The 26,854-nt window shown below is 41.6% G+C and overlaps 1 protein-coding gene across 6 annotated transcripts in view; it reads left to right on the top strand.

The window, feature by feature from the left end:
- SEPTIN7 (septin 7) overlaps window positions 1-26,854 on the top strand; it is a 266,068-nt gene that overhangs the window by 150,585 nt on the left and 88,629 nt on the right. For all 6 annotated transcript variants that reach the window (XM_030204223.1, XM_030204206.1, XM_030204215.1 and 3 more), the window contains 3 exons: window positions 6,199-6,333; window positions 19,020-19,137; window positions 23,542-23,634. In XM_030204223.1, coding sequence (XP_030060083.1) covers window positions 6,199-6,333; window positions 19,020-19,137; window positions 23,542-23,634 — 346 coding nt within the window. The remainder of the gene's footprint in view (window positions 1-6,198; window positions 6,334-19,019; window positions 19,138-23,541; window positions 23,635-26,854) is intronic.

The following is a 26,854-nucleotide window of genomic DNA, read 5'->3' as shown; positions in this document are numbered from 1 at the left end:
TGGGGGTCGCCATTGGGAAAAGTATAGTCTCCAGTTGGTGGCAGATTGCATTTGGGTCATTCCATGCCAAGTGATCTAAACCTTCCCACCATCATGTCTCCAATTTTGTTCAAAGTTTATCTGTTGCGTGAGTCAGGTTTTAAACAAAGTTTCCCAAAATTTGAGGTCTCTAACTGCAATAGTTGCAGATCTAGACCCCCTTTTCTGAAAGGTTGTCAGTCCATGAGCGCACGACTTTTACCAAAATGCCATTTTTGGGGTCTAATAAAATCCAAACACATTTATGAGTGGCTAAAAAAATTCAAATCCTGTACAGTTTTTGATGCTAATTCCGATGAAATACATTTTAACATTATGGATGCAAAATCCAGTCAAACAAGTTGACTCAAAAGTGTGCATCAAAATTGATCGCGACTCATCGGAACATATTTGGACCAATATTCAGACCGCAACAACTTCCATGCAAACAAGGATACAGACTTGAAATTTTGAACAAGCATTATGCTTGTGCTGAACATAATACTGCCAGATTTGCAACTAACTAGCTTCTATAACCGCCCTGCAGGATCTCTTCAAAGTTGGCACTGTCAGCGCAAAAGGTAAAATATACCAAAGTTCAAAGCCAATTATTAAAAAGTCTGCCTGAATCAGCTTGTGAACAGTATCATCTGAAAGAGAAAATTGTGATCTACAACACTGGTTTTGTTTTGCAATGCCACCATTTTTTAAATTTTAGACCACTTGGCATGGAATGACCCATTTCTTTCACATGTCCAAGCTGGGCTGACTCTCAAGGGTCATGTCAATACTCATAATGTTAAGAGCCATGGCTGTGTCAGTAGCCCACTTGAGGTTAGCCTCTATAAAAGAAGTTTGCATGGCTGCAACTTTGTCCTGTCAACACATTCACATCTCACTATTGCCTTGAGCAGAATACCTGATGCAATGGTCGGTTTGGACAGACAGTTCTATAGAATTTGTTTGGGATCTAGAATCCAGATCCACTCTCACACAGTTGTGTATAGTTTTAGTTTGATTAGTATTTTGAACTCACCATTGCGAGTTCAGTTGTCCTACTGTTGTTTTCGGTGAGTCTGGTATCTAAGGAGTCCCACATGCGAGGTGAGCCTGGTAGCTAGGGAGTCCCACATCTGAGAATTATCTGGCCTGCTTGTCCCCGGAGAAAGCAAAGATATTTACCTGTAGCAGGTATTCTCCAAGGACAGCAGGCTATTCTCATATATTCTTCCACCTCCCCTTGGAGTTTTTGTATAGCTATTGTACTGTACTGCTGGTCCTGTGCTCTGGCAGTGAACAGGAAGGCACTGGCACACATGCAGTGGGGATGCTGGGGCTATAAGTCTTTAAGAGCTGCTCTATAAAAGCATTCCACACTGAGTGATGTGGATGTCACCCACATGTGATAATTAATGGGCTGTTGTCCTTGGAGAATATCTGTTGCAGGTAAGTATCTTCATTTTCCTTGATTCCTGCTAGACCAGTTCAAAACTCGCCCTGGAAGAGTGAAGGAGCTTACCAGGGTCCTTGGCCTGCCAGTTGTTCGTGCATAGTTCTGCATAGGTTTCCCTGAAGGGTTTTTAGTCTGGGAAATGTTTTGTTTGATTGTGAAAGGAGACACAAGTAGCTAAGTAAGGGGGGGGGGGGGGTAAGAGAATAAAGGGCAGGAAGGAGAATTGGACCAACCCAATTAGCGCACACAACAGTGATTAAAAAAAAGTTTTCATTTTTTGGAATGTGCTTTGTTAGGGATGTGTGTAGCCAAGAAAAAAGTTTGTGCTTGTTTAAAATTAAATTTTTCTAATCTTCAGGTATTTTTTCATGTATGCTTGACCTGTTTATTTTAAGTGCACGTATATGTGCAAGAACTTTCCAGTCAGTTGTAGCACTTTAATTTTTAGGTATACATGTGCACAAGCAATCTTCATACATTTGAAATTTTTAGGTGCCCAAACTCTCTTGAATGCACACTTTTACTCTTTGTGTCTTGAGAGTTAGTGCTGTTACTAAAGTTTACTTAATAGATTCTGGGTAATTCAGACTGTGGTATAACCTCAAGAACAGCAGCAACATTATTGAAGTACCACAAAACCTTGAAAAAGATACTCTGAGCCTATATAGCAAATTTGTAACCCACTTATCAAAAGGCAACAGTGCAAACAGAACATCTAGAGCAACAGTACACTTCATTTTTGGAAAGCACAACAAATCAAACTGCTACAAATCTTTTCAGTAGCTGAATGCTTTACCTATGTCACATAAACAAAACATGGACAGATCCACACCTAATACAGAAAATGAGCCTCAAATGAGAAATGGAAGCTGCACCTCCACCCCCCCCCCCCCCCAAAAAAAAAAGCCAGACTAGAAAAAGAGAAACGAAAATGCATTTCTTTCTGTACTTTGCAAAATACAGTAACAGACATATTTCTTAAAACTGGCATATTCTAATTCCTAAAAATCTAATCTTTTTCTTTTCCACCTTTATTGTCTGTGGGCATTTTATTTTTCTGTTCAAGTGGGGCCACTTTTTCTCTTCCACTTCCTGATGTAAGTTCTTTCTCAGGGTCTGTACATAGTAACATAGTAGATGACGGCAGAAAAAGACCTGCACGGTCCATCTAGTCTGCCCAACAAGACAACTCATGTGTGCTACTTTTGTGTATACCCTACTTTGATTTGTACCTGTGCTCTTCAGGGCACAGACCGTATAAGTCTGCCCAGCGCTATCCCTGTCTCCCAACCTCCAGTCCCGCCTCCCACCACTGGCTCTGGCACAGATCGTATAAGTCTGCCCCGCACTATCCCCGCCTCCCAACCTCCATCCTCGCCTCCCACTACCGGCTCTGCTATCCAATCTCGGTTAAGCTCCTGAGGATCCTTTCCTTCTGAACAGGATTCCTTTGTTTATCCCACGCATGTTTGAATTCCGTTACCGTTTTCCTCTCCACCACCTCCCGCGGGAGGGCATTCCAAGCATCCACCACTCTCTCCGTGAAGAAATACTTCCTGACATTTTTCTTGAGTCTGCCCCCCTTCAATCTCATTTCATGTCCTCTCGTTCTACCGCCTTCGTATCTCCGGAAAAGGTTCGTTTGCGGATTAATACCTTTCAAATATTTGAACGTCTGTATCATATCACCCCTGTTTCTCCTTTCCTCCAGGGTATACATGTTCAGGTCAGCAAGTCTCTCCTCATACGTCTTGTTACGCAAATCCCATACCATTCTCGTAGCTTTTCTTTGCACCGCTTTGATTCTTTTTACATCCTTAGCAAGATACGGCCTCCAAAACTGAACACAATACTCTAGATGGGGCCTCACCAACGACTTATACAGAGGCATCAACACCCCCTTTCTTCTGCTGGTCACACCTCTCTCTATACAGCCCAACAACCTTCTAGATACATTTCTTCTCTGGCCTCCTGTCTTTTTCCTTTTCTTTACAACACAGATTTGTCCCTTACATCTTTTTTCTGCATTTCTATGTTCCCTGACTTATAGCTAGATTTTATATATCATTCTTCTTTTCTGTGTTCATCCAATTCCCTGTCTTCTTTTCACCTCTCATTTGCCTTGCCCTCTTCCCAACTCTGCCATTGCATCTCTCGCTTTCTCTCTTCTGGCCTCTCTCGATACCCCAGTTGGTATCCTCTGTACTCACCCCTCCCTAACCTTCATCTACTTTTCTCTGACGCTCATTCCTGCACCATCTCCATCATACAGCCCCTCCTAGCATTCACCCCCTTTCTTCTTTCTTAATCCTTCCATAGCTTTAAAGTTTCTTTCAACTTGGCCCCCTTTTTTCACATTCTTTCACCCCTTCCATGGTCCCTTCTCTTCATATTGCTTAATTTCTTTCTTGCCCTTTCAGATCCTTCAGTCTCTCCATCCATCCCCCACATTTCTCCCTTCTCATCTTTTTTCCATCTGTAGTTGCTCTTCCCTCTTCACAAACACTCATTCCAGACAGTATTTCCCCTTTGTACTCATTCCTTGCACTTGCTCCCTTCCTCCCTGATTCCAGTCTTCTCTACTTATGTGCAGTACCCTTCCTCCCTACTTCCAAACACTTTCCCTCTTCCTTTTGCCCTCACTGTTCTGCCTCCAGATACTCTTCCCCCTGTTCAGTCACCATTTCTTCACATTTCTCCTTATCACCTTATTCCTCCTCCCTTCTCCTTCCCTATGCTCTTCCCTCCAGAAGACATTACCACCTTGTGTGATAGTTATTTGAATTTAAAACTTTAATAAAAATAATTGGGAAAAAAAGAAATTACCACCTGATTCCCCGTTTCTTTAAATTTCATAAAACTTACCACATTCCCCTCACACATCTTTTTTGGATGGAGGACCAGTGGAATTCCAAATCAAGGGTCACTGGTTTATTGATACAGTAAGGGGTGGTGACGGGGGCTTTAACAGTAAATCAAGTAGACTAAATGGCAGATGACGTTTAATGTGAGCAAGTGCAAGGTGATGCATGCGGGGGAAAAAGAACCCGAATTATAGCTACGTCATGCAAGGTTCCACATTAGGAGTTACAGACCAAGAAAGGGATCTGGGTGTCATCGTCGATAATACACTGAAACCTTCTGCTCAGTGTGCTGCTGCGGCTAGGAAAGCTAGTAGAATGTGGGGTATTATTAGGAAAGGTATGGAAAACAGGTGTGAGGATGTTGTATTGCTCCATGGTGCACCACACCTTGAGTATTGTTCAATTCTGGTCGCCAAATCTCAAGAAAGATGTAGTAGAATTGGAAAAGGTGCAGCGAAGGGCGACTAAAATGATAGCGGGGATGGGATGACTTCCCGATAAAGAAAGACTAAGGAGGCTAGGGCTTTTCAGTTTGGAGAAGAGACGGCTGAGGGGAGACATGATAGAGGTATATAAAATAATGAGTGGAGTGGAACAGGTGGATGTGGCTTTCCAAAAATACTAGGACTAGGGGGCATGCGATGAAACTACAGTGTAGTAAATTTAAAACAAATTGGAGAAAATTTTTCTTCACCCAACACATAAACTCTGGAATTTGTTGCCGGAGAACGTGGTGAAGGCGGTTAGCTTGGAAGAGTTTTAAAAGGGGTTAGACGGTTTCCTAAAGGACAAGTCCATAAACCGCTACTAAATGGACTTGGGAAAAATCCACAATTCCAGGAATAACATGTATAGAATGTTTATACGTTTGGGAAGCTTGCCAGGTGCCCTTGGCCTGATTGGTCGCTGTCGTGGACAGGATGCTGGGGTCGATGGGCCCTTGGTCTTTTCCCAGTGTGGCATTACTTATGTACTTATGTACATCTCTCCTCCTTCCCTCAGTTTTCTTCTCCAGTACGCCTGTTTCCATGCTTTCTTCCTCTCTCCTTTCCCAATCTGCTCCTCCAGCATTTTCTTCTTTTCCCCCTGCTATCACTATTTGTTTTCACCTGCCTCTCATCCCATGGCTAAACCTGCTGTACCTGCGAATCCAGTCTACTGTCTCTGCAGTTCCTCATGCTAATGCTGCAAACAAGTTGAAACTTCTCTACTTACTTCCAGTGCTTGGGCAGAAACAAGGAACGGTGGGGACAGCAGCACAGACTTAGGTTTTGGCTTCTCATCTCTTTCACTCAAGTTTGTCTTTCTGGAGGAGTTAGGAACAAGCACAGTCCTCACTAGGAGCTCTGTTCATGGCACATTTGCCTAACTCCGAGGGAACAGACAGGTCTGTGGCGTTGGGAAGGGTGAGACAACATGCAGAAGATAATTGGGCTTGGGAGAGTATCAGGACTGTTTGCGTGTGATTTGGATCTGGGGTGGCAAAGGAATGACAAGCTGTTATTTTGTGGAGTAGCACTTGCCACCCCATAGTGATTCCTGTGAGGGGGCCTGAACTCAAATTGAGAGGGGGGCAGCCCAACCCTCAAGGACCCCCCATGATTACGCCACTGGCATTAGCTAGCCATCCTCCAATTTTTGGGTTCTGTAACACTTTTTAATGGTAAACTATAGGCTTCTAATAGGTCTCTCTTCTTTCAAAACCCTGATCTAAGTGCTTTGTTACTGTTTCTGTTTTTTCAAGTTCACCATGTCTTGCCTCAGTACCTCTGAATCGCCATCAAAAACTGTCAAGTATAGGTATATCCCATTAAACAGATATAGAGCATGTCTCAAGGGTTTATTATTATTATTATTTTATAGTTGGCAACCAGTTATTGACTACATTGACAGCAAATTTGAAGATTATCTAAATGCAGAATCCCGTGTGAACAGACGTCAAATGCCAGACAACAGAGTTCATTGTTGTTTATATTTCATTGCACCTTCAGGACATGGGTAAGTAACACTATCACTTATGAGTCCTTCTACTAAGCTGCAGAAAGCACTAGTGCACACTTAACTACGGCTAAAATGGCTTACTGTGGGACATGCTCAAGTGTCCTCTGGTAACTTTCAAATCTGCATGCACAAAACCACATGCTAAAAAATATTTTTATTTTGATCGTAGAGAGGACATGTCTGAGAGTGGTGAAAGTAAGTGTTTCTGTGCTAATCAGCGCATTTACATTTCAGCACACTAACAGATTAGCGCAGGAGGAGTGGCCTGATGGTTGTTGCAGTGGTCTGAGAACCCAGTACCCATTGCAGCTCCTTTCGACCCTTAGGAAGTCACTTAAATTCCATTGCCCGAGGTACAAAAACTAATTTGTGAGCCTTGTAGGGACTGAGAAAGTATACCTGTATAGATTGTGAACCACTTTGGTTGTTCCACAGAAAGGCAGTATATCAAGTCCATGACCCTTTACCACCTACAAAATAGATGTTGATAAATGCACGTAATATTTTTAATACCTGTGTGCTAATGGCAAAATTAGCGCTTGGCCATTAATTCAAAAAATAGGAAAAGTTGGCCATTTTCCAGCTTTGGTAAAAATGTTTAGAACACGTGAAAGACGCACCGAGGCCACGTTTTACTGCAGTGTGGTAAAAGGACCCCTTAGTAATTTCTTTGATGGTATATGATAAATCTAATGTTCGGCTATAAAATCTTTTTTTGCAAACCAGTACAGTGACCTGCACGGATGAGCCATATAACTGCTTCATGCTTACTCTGGTTGATTGTTCTAGCGCTTTCTAGAAAGTTTGTGCATGTATGTGTGTTTTTTTTAATACTGCACTTTGATTTTTATTTTTGTGAGAACTATTGCCACTCCCATTTTAGGCCTCAGGGGAAGGTGGAAAATTCAGCTGATTTTTGCTTCTGTTATCCAGTGAACATCTATCTTTTGGTCAGAATTTCTTGCCTTTATTCACTTTTATTTTGTCATCTTAGATCACTTCTTTCTAGCTATTGTTTTTTCTCATTGCCATGCTGTTCAACATAGTTGCAACTTTAGCTTCTCAAATTTGCACTTGATACTATAGCCAGTCAAGGTCTTTTTTTTTTTTTTTTTTTTTTTTCTATAAGTGCATCCATTTTTAAATGTTTCTTCCACGTGAACACTTTTTCAGACCTGCCTTGAAACAAAGGGAAAAGCCTAGAGGGCTGACCACTGTCATTAGTGGTCAGAGCAGGCCTTGTCTTAAGTCTTCAGCCACTTAGCTTCTCAGGGACCAATGCAAGCACAACCATCCTTCCATTACTTGAGGTGGACACAAGCTTGAAGGACTCTTAAAGAGGCTCATTTTCAAAGCACTTAGACTTACAAAGTTACATAGGTTCCTATGTAACTTTGTAAGTCTAAGTGCTTTGAAAATGAGCCCCCTAGAGTACTGGGAACAGGTATAGAGGAAACAGTACGCTCTGGTCTCAAGGTTTACAAAAAATAGGCTTTTATGCTACACTACACAAACTCGTTTGGTCAGGAAAAATCTCAAATAGGATTTACTTCACTCACTTTCAGCCATGGGCCTCGGTATCTAGTAGTTGCATTCTTATGCCAAAGCTATGGAGAACTGGATTTAGGAACCAGCTTTTCTGAGACTTAACTGCCCTCACTCAACGTGTCAGGAACAGTGGGAGTTATTTACCTTTTCTTGGTCGGTCCTCTAGCCTGAGTTGTAACTTCAGCCAAAGCTATTTCCTGACCAGACTACATAAGAACATAAGAATAGCCATACTGAGTCAGACCAATGGTCCATCTAGCCCAGTATCCTGTTTCCAACAATGGCCAATCCAGATCACAAGTACCTGACATAAACCCAAATAGCAAGATTCCATGCTACCAGTCCCAGGATGAGAAATGGCTTCCCCATGTCTATTTTTCAATAGCAGACTGGACTTTTCCTACAGGAACTTGTCCAAACCTTTTTTTTTTTTAACCCAGATATGCTAATCGCTGTTACTACATCCTCCAGCAATGAGTTCGAGATTAACTATTCTCTGAGTGAAAAAATATTTTCTCCTGTTTGTTTTTAAAGTATTTCCATATAACTTCATTGAGTGTCCACTTGTACTTTTTGAAAGCGTAAAAAATCAATTCACTACTATTCGTTCTATACCACTCTGGATTTTGTAGACCTCAATCATATTCCCCCTCAGCCGTCTCTTTTCCAAGCTGAAGAGCCCTAACCTCTTTAGCCTTTTCGTCTTATGAGAGGAGTTCTATCTTCTTTATCATTTCGGTCACTCTTCTTTGAGCTTTTTCTAATTCCACTATATATTTTTTGAGATATGACAATCAGACCTAAATGCAGTACTCAAGGTGTTATAGTATTCTTGGTTTTATTTACCATCCCTTTCCTAATAATTCCTAGCATCCTGTTTGCTTTTTTGGCTGCCGCTCTACATGGGACAGAAGATTTCAGCGTATTATTTATAACGACACCTAGATCTTTTTCTTGGGTGCTGACTCCCAAGGTGGACCCTAGCACTGTGATCAGATTACTGTGTTTCAACTATACTAGCTGTTTAGCTTTTTAGGAATTTCAGCTCTAAAATAGTTCAGAACTATAACAGTTTCACAGTGGTTAGGATCAGAAATGGTTTCATAATAGCCCTAACAGCTAAGTCAACTATCTCAGCCGAACTTCTGCTCAGCTCTCTCCCTGCTTTGTAGTTGCTGGATTTATATCTAGAGCAGGGGTGGATGACTGCTGTCCTTGAGGGCCACAACTGTGTCAGGATTTTAAGATTTCCACAATGAATATTCATGACATTGATTTGCATGTACTGCTTCCATTGTATGTAAGTAGATCTCATACATATTCATTATAGGAATCTAGGTTGTGGTTCTTGAGGACCATGGTTGCCCACGCCTGATATAGAGCGATTCCACGTCTGCCTTCCACTCTGGTTCCAAATTAGGCAGCTGAATCCAACAGTGATCCAGTTTTGCAGCTACCTTCAGCTGGTTTCCCTTCCATGCCTTGAAATATGTGGGATCCTTTAACCTCAATAGGCTACATTTGCTTGTCAGCGTAGGTGAGCACTGAGAATCTAGCAGAGGCTTAGTCTCCTTGGTATTCTTTATCTGTGCACAGCTATAAGTTCTTGGATGTAGTCAAAGTATCCAGTGCTCCAAAGCAGTTACACCTAGACAACCACCCAGCCTTCCCATACTGAGGCCATACCACCCCTGTCTCCTATAAGTCAGGTTTCAGAAAGTGACTTTGCTAATCCTTATATAGTACTGTGTAGATTAAAGAGTACTATAGGAAGTAGTAGTAGTTGTCACTTGAACCCTTCCAATTGCGTTCCACAAAGACGATCACAGAGATGTTTTCTTCAAAAGCAGAGTTTAATGACTTGGGCATTTGCCTCTTGGCATGTCAAGTGCACTATTTATGGTAACACACTCAGGTCTATCAGTATTAATGCTAATTTATTTTGTGTGTGTGTGCCAACTTAGATAACACATAGCAGCTAGGATGTTGGTGAAGCTGAGCCCTAGAGAGCATATGGAACCAGTATTGGAAGCACTTGGTTGACTGCCAGTGAATAAAAAAAATGCAGTTTTTTTAAAGGTGTAAGAATTTTGATACATATTTGCAGAATCTGCCATGTTCTTACATAGTATATAATGACAGATAAAAGACCTGCCGTGGTCCATCTAGTCTGCCAACAAGATAAACTCCTATATGATAACATATGCATACTTGATCTTGAGCTGCCTTGACATTTTCAGGAAGCATCATAGAAAGCTGCCCCTGCACTGGCTCAGTTTTCAACTACTGGAGTTGCCATTAAAGTCTGCTCCAGTCCCAACCACATCTATCTAGCCATGATTGGGACACAGACCTAGAAATCTGCCAGATACTAGCCTTTCCGACTACTGGATTTGCTGCTTAAGCACAGCTAAGTTGTTTTTTTATTCCATTCTCTTTCCATATAGTAATCCTTTTGTGCTTATCACACTCATTCTTGAATTTGTAACTGTTTTCATCTCCACCTTCTTTGGGAGGATATTCAGGCATCCACCAACTTTTCCATGAAAAAGTACTTCCTAGCATTACTCCAAAGTTGACCCCCCCCCCCCCCCTTGTAACCTCAGTTCATGTCCTCTAGTTCTACCACTTATTTATAATACTGTGCTATGGTCAGAAAATTGGCTTCAATGTGGTTTACAATGTTTATAAAATTAAAAAGAAGGGGATAGAGCAAAAAGGAAATAAGAGGAAGGAGGGATTGAACTAATGGGCAGGAAGGTTAAAAGACTGAATGAAAAGGTGAGTTTTAAGTGCTTTCTTGAAGGAGGAGAGAGAATTGGTTCCTAATGTAGAGGGGAAGATAGTTCTATAATTTCAGTCCCAGGTAACAGAATGCAGAGTCATGGGAGAGGGTGAGGTGTAGTTCTGATTTTTTTTTTTTTTTTTTTTGGGGGGGGGGTGATGGTAAGGAGAGGAGATACTTAACTACTCAATGAAGAAAATGGATGGGGATGTAGGGAATGAGCAGTTTAAAAAGGGGGCATAGGGAATGAGTGATTTATAAACATCCTTCTCTGAAAAAGTTAGTTTGCATATTAATACCTTTCAAATATTTAAATGTCTATATCATATCACTCCTATCCCTCCTTTCCTCTAGGGTATACGTATTCAGGTCATTTGGCACATACCTCATATCATTTTTGTCATTTTTCTCTGAACTTCTTTTATGTCCTTAGCAAGATGTGGCCTCAAAACTGAACACAATACTTCAAGTGGGGCCCCATCAATGACTTAGCCTGCAAACCCTTGATGCTGCTGTGTATCTGAATGAATGTAAGCCTCCCCCCCCCCCCCCCCCCCCCCCTTTTTGTTTTTCCGTTTTTTTTCCTGTTTAGGAACGTGTCCAAATACTAAACTAATGGCCATAAATTAACAGTAGTATACCAAAATAGTACTCTGGAAAAGTACCAGATACTTTAAAAAGCCCCTTAGAGAGAAGGTCCATTGGCTTCCAGTTAAAGAGCGTACTGTGTTCAAAGTTTGCACTCTGGTTCATAAAGTCATTCATGGTAATACCCCAGCATACATGTCAGACCTTATTGATTTGCCACCCAGGAATGCTAAAAGATCAGCACGCACATTCCTGGGTCTTCATTTCCCTAGCTTTAAAGGTCTAAAATACAAACTAGTACATGTGTCCTGCTTTTCCTACATTGGCACGCAGCTGTGGAATGCATTACCACTTGATCTGAAAACTATTCATGACCTAACCAGCTTTCGAAAATCAGTAGACTTTTCTTTTTAACAAGGCTTACCATAACAATTAACAATAGAAATTCCAATGCATCACTACTTACTTGATAATCTGACTGTTTTCTGATTTATTGAATTGATCATATTCATTATGTTTCTTTTGTTTGTAACCAATTGTTTATCTACTCTTGAATGGCGCCTGCCATGATGTTATATTGTAAGCTACATTGAGTCTGCAAATAGGTGGGAAAATGTGGGATACAAATGCAACAAATAAAAAGTGAACAATCATTTAACTTTGTTTGCAGCAGTAATATAGATAGAATTAGGTAGCAGAGACTGTTAAGACAAGCCCCAACCAAGCAGGGAGAAATGTAGGACAGAATCAAGGTAATCTTATTATTGTGGAGAGTCTTTCTGCAGAGTGCACAGAGTTGCACATGTGCTGGGAAAATCAGGAACTTTGAGTTCTCCTTAACCTCCTCCCCCTAAAGAGAGTGACACACAATAAGCCAATAAAGGCCTCAAGGTCTGCAGACTTATGTGAACTGATCTAGGCTCCAAGCCACTTCCTTTTTTTTTTTCTGTTTTAGACGGGCAAAACGGGTCCAAATAGAGAGTTTCCTACCCTAATGTTCACAAATTAACAGCAGTATGCCAAAATAGTATAGTGGAAAAGGACAAGTTACTAGGTCATTGTGTTCTGTATCTTCTCCAACTGCCATCTTTTTTCAGTGGTATGATTGGTGAGTTCCCAATGAATAACTCTTTCTTATGTGGGACGTGTATGTTGTCAGATTTATTACCTTGAGTTTTGAAAAATTGGCTGTTTTGAGCTGAATAATTTTAACTGTTTAGAGAGTTTGATTTTTATTTGCCTTGAGATTGGTGATAGGTGAAATAATTTGACAATTAACTAATCAAATAAGAAGTCTGCCTCCTTGGTGATGGTATTTTGTTTGGTAACACACACACTGTTTTCTGGAGAGGTTTACCATTAGACTTATACCCATTTTCAGCTACATCTCAGCCCATTAAGGTTTTAGAGTTGAAAGTCTTTGGATCCTGATTGGAACAGTTGTGTTGAATGGTTTTGGAGAATATTTCTCTCTTCAGAGCCGTCTCTGCGGCTAGCAATAAATTGTTCTTCATTGGAGAACAAAGTCACTTTCTGAACAAATTGGAGAAGGCTTCATCTTATTTGGTTTTACGGTTTCTAGAAAGCTTGATACATATTTACTTGGCTTTCTTAAGGTATATTCCTTTTGTTACTAAGAAACTGGCAGTGGGAGGATGTGACATAATTGCTGGGGAGTGGGCGCCTAAGAACTGAGCCCCAATGGGGCAGTCAAAAGTTTTCCCCCTGTGCTCCAATGCATCTGTACCAATAAAACACCGTGAGTGAACAGAACCTGGATGGCAACAAGAAAGCATTTGGAGAAATTTAAATATGCCACTTCATGGAGAGGATTGCCGAAGGTCACACTCTGGTAAGACGCGAACATGGCAAAGATGGCACTGTTAGTAGACTGACTCGGATGAGGAGGATCTCACAGTGAACATGACAAATGATGGGAGGTAACAAAAAGAGATGTTGCATACTGTTTTTGAGCACTAAATGTTGAGATGAAAGCTGTGCATGAGGATGTACAATTAACTGTAGCTGAAATCCAGAGAGGTGTGCAAGAAAGTAGTAACAGAGTGAAACAGGCTGAGAAGTGCATGGATGCAGCAAAGGGCTATGTGTGTGGGTTACAATCAGATAAACAGCAGAGCCAAAAGAGACTTCAAGATATATTGGAGATGCTGGAGGATTTGGAAAATAGATACCAGAGGTGCAGCCTAAGGTGTAAAAGAATACCAGAAATCGAACAATATAAGGACTGCATACGAGTAGTAACCAAAATTTGTGATTTCCTGTTCAGCACAAATAGATCAGACACAGAGGTTCCAGATCACCGGATTGTTAAGATGTAACAGGTGCATCTGAGCAAGGGCAAGCACAGGGACTATGCTCCCTTTGATATTATAGCGTGTTTCCACAAATACATTGCAAAGGAGGAAGTCTTGCAAAAAAAAGCACCTTCAGAAAGATATTTTGTGGGACAATTGTAAAAATGCAATATATCAGGACTTGGCGAGCGTTCCATTACAAAAATAAAAGGATCTGGGCGAAATGACCTGTTATCTACAATCTGTGAACTATTGTTATAGATGTTTCCATTTAGTCTACTAATCACTGTTGCTGGCAAGCCCAGGAAGATACAAACAAGTGCTGAAGCTTGGATAGTATTGGAAGAACTGGGCTGCAATAATTTTCCTGCGCACAGTAGGAATTTGAGGTCTTTGCAGGGCAATACACCAAGTAATGACTGGAACTAAATTCCTTGCACACAGTCAAAATCCCAGCCAAGATCTGCACACCCAGGGCCAGATGCACTAAACTTAAAGAACCAGCAACATGGTTTTTAAACTAGTTCTAGCTGGGACATGCACAAAAGGGTTCTCAAGCCATTTTCCTGTCACGGTAGCAGCTAACGAAAACAGAATGCAAAGCTATTATTATGAGCTAATTACTATTATAATGTGCATGCAATGTGATGCACAGCCGTTTCCGACCCCATACACAAAAGCAATCCCAACCTTTACCGTGGAAATTTTAACGGGAGGTCTGGTGTTCTTCATTATCGCAAGTAGGAGAAGGGGAGAAACAAGGCAGGGAAGATGGAGCACAAAAAAAAAAAAGTACACCGGCTTACACACAGCTTCTTTGCGTGTATGAAAGCTGTGCCATGATTCTTTTCTCAAATGACATTTTACTGGCAAGAAATTGGGGGAAGGCAGTAAATGTAAAGCATAAAGTAATGGTGACTTACCAAAAATGCAAGGAAGACAAGGGTCAAACGACCTGCTGGGAAACAGCATCCCCCATGCTTAGAAGCACAACAGAGAGGGTCTAAACCAATTGGACAGTGTCAGCCTGGGATGTCCTGCCCACTCACTACTGGAGGGGGACACCGGAAAGTTCGGATCCAATGAGCTCTAGTGATGTCATCAGGGAAGCCCTGCAGGGGCCAATGGGAGATGGACATTCCAGGATATCAGCCGGACAATAGAAGGAAGCAGCAGGAACAGCTGGGGGTGGAACGAAGCCCTGATTCTGATTCCTCAGAGCCCAGAGCAGCAGTGAGCATATTCTAGGCTTTTTTCACTTTTTCCCAGCGGCAGGGAGCCCCAACACAGGTCTGTCCAAAAAAAAAAAAACCGCGCTTTTATGCTTGCAAAAAAAAAGGGTACATCTACTGCTTTCATGCATGCAGATTGTCTGCGTGTATGAGAGCCGTCTGTAGCATGCGCAGAGCAGCCAAGCATAGCAATTGACCTGCGCATGCTCAGCTCACCGACTGGCTTCCCCCATATCGCATACAAATGAGCTGGGTCGCAAAAGCAACGAGCAGCTTATTTGCATGCGATTCTCTTTGTGAATCCCTCTGTGTTTCTAAGTTGGTAAATTTTTACTGATCTGGAAATGCAGACGGATTCTTAACGGGACCTTTGTGCATCTATCTGGCTCCTAGACATCTGAATGCTAGAATAGTTCCAACATAGTTATATTGCTTTGCATGTTTCCTAATGAATAGAACAGTACGTGTTTCTCTGATGCATGTTATGGTGCACTAGTTATGGCTTGAGGGGAAAGTGTTTAAAAATTGGAAGGAGTGTTGGGATAAAAATCAATTTAAGTGAGGGAGAGGTATGGGAAGGATAAAGGGAAAAATTATTATAGGGTTGTGGGGAAGAATCAAAAATCAGGTCCTGCTCCCAGCGGTGAGGGACTTCCTCCAAGAGTAGGGGCTGGCTGATATAGCCCCTGTTATTCTTCAGAGGAGGTGAGCCATTTAAAACAGTGTTGCTGAAACTTGTACAACAAGGAATCGGGTATAAGTGGTTATACCTGTTTGGCTTCTACACCTATAATGGCGTTTCCAAGAGGTTTTCAACCTGATGGCCAAGGGGTGGTTCTTCACTTAGTTTCCTCCAGTTGTAGTTGGTATTAAACATTTATAGGAGTGATGGGATTAGCTTTTCGTAGAATAATTGATGGTATGATTGTGATTATGGTGGGAAATTGATATGGGTAACACGGGGAAGGGTAGGGGTTGGTTTGAATGTTTGGTTCTTGAATGTTTGGTGTGTTAATAAAAGGTAGTGGAAGTCGATGGGGTGGGTTTATGTTTGGTACTCTGGGCTTGGTTGAGGAAGTCACACCTCGTAGTGGTTGGCAGAGGAGAAGGAGGCAGAGGGGTGTGTGAGGAGAACTGGAAAGGGAGGTGTGTGGGGGGGGGGGGCTCATTGGTATCCTAAATGAGCAGTAGTGTTGACTGGGTATAATGGCTGAGAAATGGTAACAAAGATAGGTTGTGTGCTGGTGTCTATTAATGTTAAAGGTCTAAACCATGGCAGAAGAGGCGTCTTCTATTTTGGAAGGGTAAAAGGTTACAAGGTACCATCATGTGCAATAAACACACATCAAGAGAACCAAGAATATTTGCTCCACAATAAGGACTACCCTCATGTCTCTAACTTCTAATGGGCAACATCTGAAAAGAGGGGTGTGGGGTATTTGAGTCCATTGTAGGCTGGGGCAGTTTTTTTTTTTTTTTTTTTTCAGTATGCAAGTACAGGAGTTCAGTGTGGCACCTTGCATATTGAGAGGGATTTTAATATAATTAATGCTCAGTTGGATTCATCTAAAAGTGTTGGGCAGGGAGACACTAGTAACCGTAAAATACTGAAAGAGTTGATGGAATGGTATCAGTTAATTGATATATGGTGGGAGCACAATATAGGAAAAAATATACCTTGTATTCACCATCACATGATGCTTACAGTCAGATATGTTTTTGTGTGAAAAACAATTAGCTTACCAGATCTAAGAGAGAGAGATCCTTGCTGCTTCTGCTCTGATCACTTGCCAACCCTGCTGAGATTGGAGATAATGTTGAAGATTGAGTCCCTACTAGAAGACTCTATCAGTAAGGGAGTGGCAAAATATTTAGATAATTCCATTCTTAAGGCGGAGTCCGTTTCAAATGGAGTGATTTGGAATACCATGAAAGCAGTGTTGTGGGGGATATTTGATATCAGGAGCAGCCATCGGAAAAAGGTATGATTGAAATGGGAGAGCGCTTCTTGAATCGTAGAACCTTTTGGACTCTATATATAGGGTTGACCTTCTTACTGGCTTGATATGCAGAGAGGTTGGGTCTCCCATTGCTTCATCTGCACAAGATTAAAAATACTGTGCATGGGCATTGTCACAGCTTCCTTTGGGTAAGGGTGGGACAGCGGCATATAGACCAAAGTGGTCCTGCACAACAGTGGCAGGCAATAAGTGGTGCTTGTGGGTTTTAGTGACTCAACTTAGTGTATTCTAAGTTGGAGAACTTTCCATGTGGATTCTGTCAACGTCGCCTTGTGAGGACTTGTATCCTGCAATATAAAAAGAATACCTGTAACAGATAAGTAACTTAATTTTCTAGTGTGTTAAGAATTAACATAGAAAAATGTAGGCAGATAAAAACTGTATGGTCTATCCAGTGTGCCCATCCATGCTATCAACTCACCCTATCGCTCCCTTAGAGGTCCTATGTACGTGTCCCAAGCTCTTTTGAATTCAGACACTGTTTTCATTTCCACCACTTCAACCAGGAGGCCATTCAACAAATTCACCACCCTTTCTTTAAAGAAGTATTTCCTTAGGTTACTTCTGAGTTTGTCCCCTTACACCTTCGTCCTATGGCCCCTCGTTCCAAGAAAGATCTTTAAATCTGTCCTCATACGCTTTGACGAGGACCATAGCAGCCCTCTGGACCAGTTCCATCTTGTTTATACCTTTTTGAAGGTGCAATATTCTAAATGAGATCTTACCAGAGTCTTATATAGGGACATTATCACCTCCTCTTTCCAACTGACCATTCCTCTCCCTATGCACCCAAGCATCCTTCTACCTTTCACTGTCACCTTTTCTACCTGTTTGGCCACCTTAAGATCATCACATACAGTCACACCCGTATCCTTCTCCTCTTTCGTGCACAAAAGTTCTTCACCCCCTAAACTGTACCGTTCCCTTGGGGTTTTGTAACCCAAATGCATGAGCCTGTATTTTTTAGCGTTAAATCTTAGCTGCCAAATTCCAGACCTCCCACTCTAGCTTTGCTAAGTCCTTCCTCATGTTATCCACACCATCAGGGGTGTCTACCCTAATACAAATTTTGGCATCATCTGCAAAGAGACAAACCTTACTAGCTGTTAACAAGATATTTCAAGCCTTAATGATTATGCCACCTGTCTGCTTTTATTTCCCTATTGTTTTCTATTTTATTTTACTATTTGGGGACTTAAGTTTCTGTAGGTCTCATTTCCCTTTTTGTATATTTCATTCAATGTATTTCATTCCTTTCAGATATGTTTCCTGGCAACATTTATGATGAATGTTGGACAATTTAAAAAAAACAGAAATACCACACACGCTGCTTTTGACTAGAATTTATTGTTCTATGTGCTAAATTCTTGAGGTTTTTTGTGGGCCGTCAGCCTTTCTGGGCCAGTTTGGGAGACATTTGCATCTGTTTCACAAACATGTATAGTGTTTACATTTTTTGTCACATTTCCTAATTTTCCTTACCATGATTTGCACACCAAATTCCTAAATTTATATATTGAAGTATGAATTTACATGTTTGAACTTGATTAATTATGACACAGCAGAATTTAGAAGGAATTATAGTTATACAAAAGGATCAAGAATGTCTGTCTGGAGACAAAATAATCCTTTGAAAATCTAATGGAATAGAACTTGCCACAGAGGAACACCCAATGAAATCGCACATTGAATTCGAAAATGGGCCAGGTTGGACCTAAGTTTCCAAAGAATAAGTACCCCCCCCCCCCCCCCCCCGGCAGAAAAAAAAGAACGCCCAATAGATTTTATGGGAGAAGCAGTTCCTGTTTCTGCAGCATAAAAACACTTTGTGTAAAATAGAAGTTAGGGAATTCCTCTTTCCCTAACTACCCATCTACCCTCAAACCCCGTACCTCCCTTCACCTCTTATGACTACTCACAGCCTCTATGAACAAGACTGCCCTCTCCTCTCTTATCTGACACAGACAGACCACACAGCTGGTTTGGAAAGAATTGCATGAATAGTGCTCTGCATACTTTCCCACTTGGTCTTATTGAAAAAAATTAGAAGCAAGTTTAAAGTTGTACTAAGTTTCTCTTTATGAATGTTTATCCACTTGGTTCCATCTGTAACACTCCCAGATCACCATTGTTGTATGTTAAAATGCAAAATATTTCTTTGTTTTGATTTTTGAAGTTGCTCCTTTTTTTTCAGATTGAAGCCTCTGGATATTGAGTTCATGAAACGTTTACATGAGAAAGTTAATGTCATTCCACTTATTGCCAAAGCAGATACCCTCACACCAGAGGAGTGCCAACAGTTTAAAAGACAGGTAAATAGAGGCCTATGCTTTATCACTGCTGACTTTTGCCTGGTTTACTTGGAATGGCTAAAGAACTTTAGAAACCATGTCGGCTTGACAACTTACTGGAAACTGAAAATGTATAGCTTGGCCTGTTTGTTTACTTGTTGTTATCCCTTTAACGCTATATGTGCTTCAGTTACTTGTTGATCTGTTCTCAAGTGAGGAGATATTAGTGGTTTGGTTTTTCATTTGATATGGGTATATAGTGATGGGGTCTCCAGCTATAATCCTAGCATTTAAAACCAAGATTAAATCTATAGTAAGCAGTATTCAGAATATAAAATATTGAGCCGAAATAACAATGGATGTTGTAAAATATTATAAAGCAGCATTCGAATAGAGTGCCTTGATTGAGTGGAAGAGATGACAAGATCGTGTAGACACATTCAGTGTGAAGAGATGCAAAGAAGAGGGACCAATTTCTACAGGTCAGAAAGCAGCAGCCAAACAGCAGAGATGACAAAAAACCAGCGTGTAGCCAAAGAAGTCTCTCAAAAATCTTTTATTAACAGCAATTTGCATGAAAACACTTGAAGTACACAACTGTTAAAAGGACCACATTGTGGAGGAGAAGTGCTGCTGGATTGACTCTTAAATGTTGCAGCTGTTTTTATCAGTGTTTTTACCATTGTGGGAGAATGCTATTTTAGTTCCCCTATAGGTTCTCTACTACACTTTATGAGCTATCTCTCTATATAAAAGGCAACCCCAACGTTCTGAAGCCTCCACGGAAGTTGAGGCGCCCGAGATATCCGGTGTGCCCTGGAGTGTCTGCACCGCCCTCGCGTCAAAACGTCATGACGTCGAGGGCGGAGCTATAACACTCGAGGCATGAAACCGAAACGCCACAGGCACGGCCACGGAGGCGCAGCAAACAAAACAAACAAAAAAAAAACCCTACCCCCACACAGCGACGCGAACACCGAACAAGGCAAGTAGCTCGGAGGGAGGGGGCCCCTTGCTAGCGCCCGTTTCATTGCGCTCAGAAACGGGCATTTATTCCTAGTATATAATATTGTGCATCTGACACATGCTCTTTTGGACTCGTGTATTGTGGACTCCTGATGCAGGCACTGTAGCTGAAACATGGCCCATGTTGAGTCCTTTAACAGTTGTGCTTGTGTTTTCATGCAAATTGCTGTTGTTAAAAGATTTTTAAGAGATTTCTTTTCCAAAGTAGTGACAAGGACTACAAAATTGGCTAGTTCATGTGGAATCATGGAGGATTGAGGGCACCTGTAGTTAGTGAATGCATGCACTTGTACATCTTTCTGAGTTGCCTATCTATTTTACCTGTCTCTGACTGCTTATTTGGGCTTAGGAGGAACTGCCTTGGGTCACTTTGAGGCCAATTTTCAGACTGCTGGAGTTAGACCAGCTAATTCCCATGGTCAGCGCTGAGCCTGGATATTCAATTCCGGGCCGTTTCTGGTGATAGACATTGAATATCCGGTTTATTTTTGACTGGATTCAAGATAACAGACTAAGTCGAGACTTAGCCGGTTACCTTGAAACCATCCAAAGATATTCTGCGGTTTCATTCGGTCAAATATGGCCACTAAACTCACTCTAAAAATCAGTGGATAGCCAATTATATCGCTTGATATAACCGAATAACTGGGGATATCCAGTGGGGCTAGTTGGTTATCCCCTGCTAAATATCAGCGGATATCCGGTTAAGTGCTATTTAGTCCGCAGGTGTTATGGCCTGTTAAATAGCACTGAATATTGGGGGTTTGTCTTTTGCCAGCTAGAGCACTTTCATGACATTCCAGCTCCAGGCGGCAGAGGGGAAAAGATGTGGCCTTAGGCACCACCAGATTTCCTTTGCCAGCTTGGGATTTGGGTTGTGTATGGGGGATTTGAAGTAGGTTTGGTAGTGACAGGTTCCTTATGCGATCTACTAGGCAAATTAACACATTTTAATTCCACATTTTTAAACAGTTGTCTAGACGAGGCAAATAACTACTACAGGGGAGGAGAGAGGAGTTAGATTGGTAAAGGAGAGAGAGAATTGGCTTGGTGGAATAGAAGAGTGGATTCGATGGGAGAAGGTGCAAGGGGGGATGAGACAGTAATGAGAGGGGATTGGGTGTGCAAGCGGATCTTTTGTATGATAGAGAAGAAGGAATTGGCACCTGGGGTAGTTTGCGAGAGAACATCTGGTGGGGAGGACCAGGTATGAATGAGGAGGGAGAAAGTTGGTATGAGGGGATCCCTTCCAAGCTACATATTGTCTCTTCTCTCTCCCCCCAAAATCTTCCTCAGAGGCAGTGGGACAAATCTTAATGCTATATTATGGTATTTTTTAAGGATATTTAAAACTATGCATTATTAATTCCTTACCAGTCATTCATACCAGCTGCATACAAAGATGTTCAAAAGGTCATGGTGACCTAGGAGGCTAGATGTTTGGGCAGTGGCCATGCTGGTGTTGGTGGCTGTTTGGGCTGTTGTAGAACCTTGTGACTAAGATCGGTTTGGGGAGGATAGTGTTAAGGGTGAATTAAACCTGGATCTAACAATGTTTTCTATCCACGACGTTAGAATACAAAGGAGGGTGATGGCAAAAATAATCTTGGATTTATTTATTTTATTTTATTTATTTATCACCTTTTTGAAGGAATTCACTCAAGGCATTGTACAGTATTAGGATTAGTACAGGATTAGGAATGATCTGTAGAAGTCGCAACTCAGAGGTAATTCTGTAAAAAGGGCATCAACATTTAGGCTCCAAGAAAGCACGTAAATGATCAGAATGCTAGCATGCACATCTGTGTATGTGTGTACAGTTCTGACCGTCTCTGGGAAAACATGACTAAAGTCGCAGATCCAAAATGTTGAGAGTGGGTGATTTTCATGTCATGGGTAACCTTCTCCCCCCCATCCCCAATAAAAGGATGGGATTAAACTGTTGTATTACAAGTTGTTTTATTTATTTATTTATTGTTCACTTATATCCCACATTTCCCCACTCATGCAGGCACAATGTGGCTTACAAAACATGAAATAAAATTACAGAATAGGAAGCTTAGAAAAGTATACAAGGAGTAAGCAGGGGGGAAAGCATCTAACAGGGTGAACTAGCGGGGTAAGAGACAGGTTTTCTCTAATAGAGTTCATTAAAACCCTTAATTTTTGTTTCTGTTGACTTTAATCATGTTTCCCCAGAGTTAGTCACATGTGTAAATGCTAATATTTCAGCTAAACACTGTTCTGTAAAATGGTGCCTAAATGTGAAGGTATGTATTTTGAAGTTAGGCATCCACATGGGCAGCATCTGGGCTGGGCGCATAGTTACATGCATAAATTACAGAATAATGTAATTTTATGTGCATTTTTCTAGCTCTATGGCTGGTCATGCTTAAAATATATGCACATATTTGCTTTGCTGCATTAGTATTAAAGGAAAGCAGACACCTACTTTTTTATAGAATAAACTCCAAATAGGTGCCCATTTATAGAATTGCCCTCTTTGCAGCTTGTAGCTGGGATATATCTTTGGCAGCATGGATAAGAATAATTCAGGAGACCAGATGGTCCAGTTAGACTTTGGGTATTGTCACCTAGGGCCCTGTTTACTAAGCAGTGTTATAGATGCGTTAACGATGTACACACCTACATGGTTAGCATATGCGCTAAAAACTAACACACCTTAGTAAACAGGGCCCCTAATGTGTTACTGTATTCTGGATGTGATACTCTAATCCCAGAAGTGCAGTTAACAGTAATTTCATTTCTTTCAAACTTGTGCAGGAAGTTGACAACCTCACACTAGAGGTAATCACTCCAGTGTCTCTTTTGCAGCCCCTGCAAACTTTACAAATCATGAAATGCATTCTCTTGGGAAAATACATGAGAATGTGTATGTTTACACAATTAATTTTAGTACTTTTTAAATTGTAAAGGGTTTGTTCCTTGTTAGCCCTTGTAATAATCAGTACAACTTTTTATTGCTTTTCTCCTTTGAGAATGTCAGTGTCTAATCAATCAATTAAGCTTTTTTTCCTGTGGCATCTGCATGAGCAACTAGGATTATAATATTAGCAAAGATAGTTTGGTTTAATATAAAAAGAAAACCTTCTAAATGTATAATTGTCATAAGGGAGACCTTTGTTTAGTGTAAAACAATTTGTGTAAAGTGCTAGGCATAATTCAGAAAAGCTAATGGAACTAAAATGGTCAATCTGTGCACCTTGTCTGTGGACCTCAAAGGTATTCATGCATACCTCCCAACTAGCCTGTTCAGAGAATATAGACAGAAGATTTTCCTAGCATCCACAGATTGAATCAATATATATAGAAAATGTTGCCAGCATCCACAGATTGAATCAAAATAAGTATTTTCTTAAGTTCATATTTCCATTTTAGATAATGAAAGAAATCCAAGAGCATAAAATTAAGATATATGAATTTCCAGAAACTGATGATGATGAAGAGAATAAATTGGTTAAGAAGATCAAGGTAAGTTTGATGTTGGTCTGCTTTGGCTTTGTTCCTGTGTGGCATGTTCCATTCAGCCATGCCTTACACTGTACTTGTGCATAGGACTCCGCAGCGACAAAGATCAGTTAGCTATACTGCCTTTTAATGTTGCTATATCAAAGCAGTGTACAGAAAGGAACTACAATGCATAAATAGAAAGTAGGAAGTGAAAGACAATCATACAGTCCAAAATAAATCATTAAATTGCACAAACTCACTGCCTATTAAATGCTTACTACCTCTTTATTGCCACAACTTATAATGAATAGACTCAAGATGGCAGCCTCAATCAGCATGCTTAATGCTCTTCCACCTGTTGCCAGGACCTGCCTATCAATGAAGAGTCTGTTCCTAGTGCAGAGTGCAAAACGCAGACAATTTAATGGTCACTAATGCCCACACAGGCAGGCACTCATAAACTCTGCTTCAGCCATATGCGCACACATCACTTTTTTTTTTAGACAGTGACTGCCCTAATGTGAAACAAAAGGAGGGTTATCTGGAATAAGTTGCTGCATTTGACTTTGGGAAGAGTTGGTTGCAGAGGTCACAGTGCCCAGATAGACAGCCAGGATGGTGACAGTCTTAGTCTGGGAGTCATTGAGAATCTCTAGCAGTCCAGATCACTGGTGGTGAAATTTGTTGCCAAAATGCAGAGGGGAAAAAACCCCCACCTACTAGATTTGTAGCTCCATTGATGATGATATAAAGAAATCATGAAGTTAATGCATCAATGAGCTAAAAAAAAACAGGTCATCTTATATTAGCATAAGAGGGTTGTAAAACTCAATCTCATGTTTTGGCCTGGGGGTGCCATAATTTGCTCAGTTCTGATTTAGAAGGTAAGTCCATCTCTTTGCAGCCTTTAGTTTGCTTTATGTGAGGTTTCTCTTGATGCATCCAGTCAAGACACCTGCTGTATCTTAGGACCTCAGTGTGATTCCAACTTATCTGATTAAAGCTCCCTTTGAGCCACTAGACTCATGTGAGCTGTAGTACCTGACCTAAAAGATCTCATTTTTGGTATTGGTGGTTTCGGCATACAGATTCAGTGAATGCCAGGTCTTGGTGACTATAAGCTCTACATAGTTTTTCCACAATAGAATGTAGACACATTCCTTCTCACCTGCAGCAGATGAATTCAGAGACTTGTGGGTTGTGACCATCTACCAGCAGGTGGAGATAGAAAGCACTGAACTTTTGTATTATAGGATGTTATGCTCTTTGGTTAGTCAGTATATCTCTGTCTCCAGCATGTGATGGACAGTCTGTCGCAAGCTCCTGGTTTCTCTGTGTTGTGGCTCCTGTTCTGGGTTTCCCAGTTCAGTAGAGCCATGGGGGTGCTTAGGCTAAGCAGTGCTGGCTTTAAGAGGGTACATCCGGTGGTGCTAAGCTCCTCCTCTCACCCCATCTCTATCCAACCACTTTCCTTCCTCAAGAGTTAAAAAAAAAAAAAAAAAAAAGAAATTGCAGCAGCTTTGCCTGCTTATGTAGGTACTTGGATGTTAGATAGGGTTGCAACTGCTGCTACCAGTATACTCTGGGCCAGAGTGGTGTCAAAACTTGTTCCTGGAGATTTTGGAGTGTTCCTTTACATTTTTCTCCCTCTTTGGGCTTACTCTTGGTTTCACTTATTCCTTGTGATGGGTGCAGAGCCTTGTCAGCATTGCTCTCACTATGCTAAGCAGAGAGCAGCGTTGGGGAAATGTCAGCATGGTGTTCTGAGGGCATTTCAGTAGAGCAGCCTTTTTGGCTGTGCAGTCGCAGCCTCAGCCTCTCACTCCTCAGATGAAGTTCTCTGACATGGTTTTTCAGGCTTCCGTGGCCATTTTAAATCTATTTTGATTCTCTCAGCTGCAAGATCCATGCTTCCTCTTTAAGCTGGGCATATTTCTGGACCACATACATGTGCTGGTAAGGTTTCCGACTGTTTTGTAACTCCTGGGCTACAGGTGCCTTTTTTTTCCCAGCATTTGTTTTTTCAGTGCAGCAGTCTCCTCAGCATACACAGTCTTCTGCCTATCTCTCTCAACGGCAGTTGAAGGTTTCTGTGTCCTTATCCTCTGCAATAGGGTTCTGTGAGTGAAGGAAGATGTTTTGAACCACTCTGAGGCAGATTATTGGTCTCCATCTTCCCCTCTGTGTGCATCAGGCTTGGCAGCAGCTACCTTCTGTTATTCTGTGGGAGTTGAACAGGGTGACATTCTGGCTGAAAGGAGGCTGTTTTTACAGCTGTTAACATTTGTTTCCCCAAGGAGGACTTAACTTCTTTTATGGCTAGGGCCCTGAAGGTTCTGAATGTTTATAGCTCGGAGTCGCTAAACCCCTCAGTCTCTATTCCTGGAATGGCTAGCACACTAAAGCGTTGCCTCTACATGAGGCTATGCACATGCTCATTTTGACTCTGTGGACCATCCCAGATTCCAGTCTCAGGGTGGTCTGGGCCACGACTTGCCTTTCTTCTATTTTTGGAGCCTTACATTACCTTAGTTGATTCTTTGATGGTTGACGGCACAAAAAACAAACCAAAAAAAAAAAAGACCTTGCCGGAGGAGGGTGGGATGTGCAGGATAGGACATTGGGATCTTCTTGACCTGCTCCTATTCCTGACCTAGCTCCCCACTGTTTTTGCCATGGCTGAACAGTATGGTCGAGCCTGAAAGCCACTCCCTATTCAGTCTCGGGACCATAACTGGTTGAGCTCAGAGCTTAGCTCCGCAGACCCCCAGGCGCACTTTTGAGTGTCACTGTGTGCAGCTTTGGCTCATTCCTCCTACAGGGCCTTACCTGAGGTGTGTGGGTCCGTATCCCCCACCCCTTTTGCGTGTTTACCCTGTTTGGGTGTACTCCCCATAGGCTTCCCCTGCAGCTGCCAGGCTTTCCAAAAGTTCTCCCTTCAACAACACATAACCCAAATAATGATGATAATACTAATAATAATTTATGCCCTTTGTCAAGGACTAATTCTTTTGTAATGTACTTGGAGTATTTCCCTCTAGGTGGATCCAGAGGGCCAAGGACAGCAGAGATGCTGGAGCCCCAGGTCAAGATAGGCTGGGGCAGTCAGGCAGTCTAGTCTGTGTCTGCCATGAGGTAGGGCATTCTGATGGCACATTCTGCGTGGCCTTCAGGGCTAGAAGCTGAGTAGGGGTACTAGATTATTTTTCTAGTGTGTAAATGTGGCTCATTCAATTTGTCT

Source organism: Microcaecilia unicolor, chromosome 1 (genome assembly GCF_901765095.1).
Source record: "Microcaecilia unicolor chromosome 1, aMicUni1.1, whole genome shotgun sequence".
In the NCBI taxonomy this organism is placed as follows: domain Eukaryota; kingdom Metazoa; phylum Chordata; class Amphibia; order Gymnophiona; family Siphonopidae; genus Microcaecilia; species Microcaecilia unicolor.
Note: the sequence above shows the minus strand (reverse complement) of the source record. Positions and strands in the feature narration are given on the sequence as shown.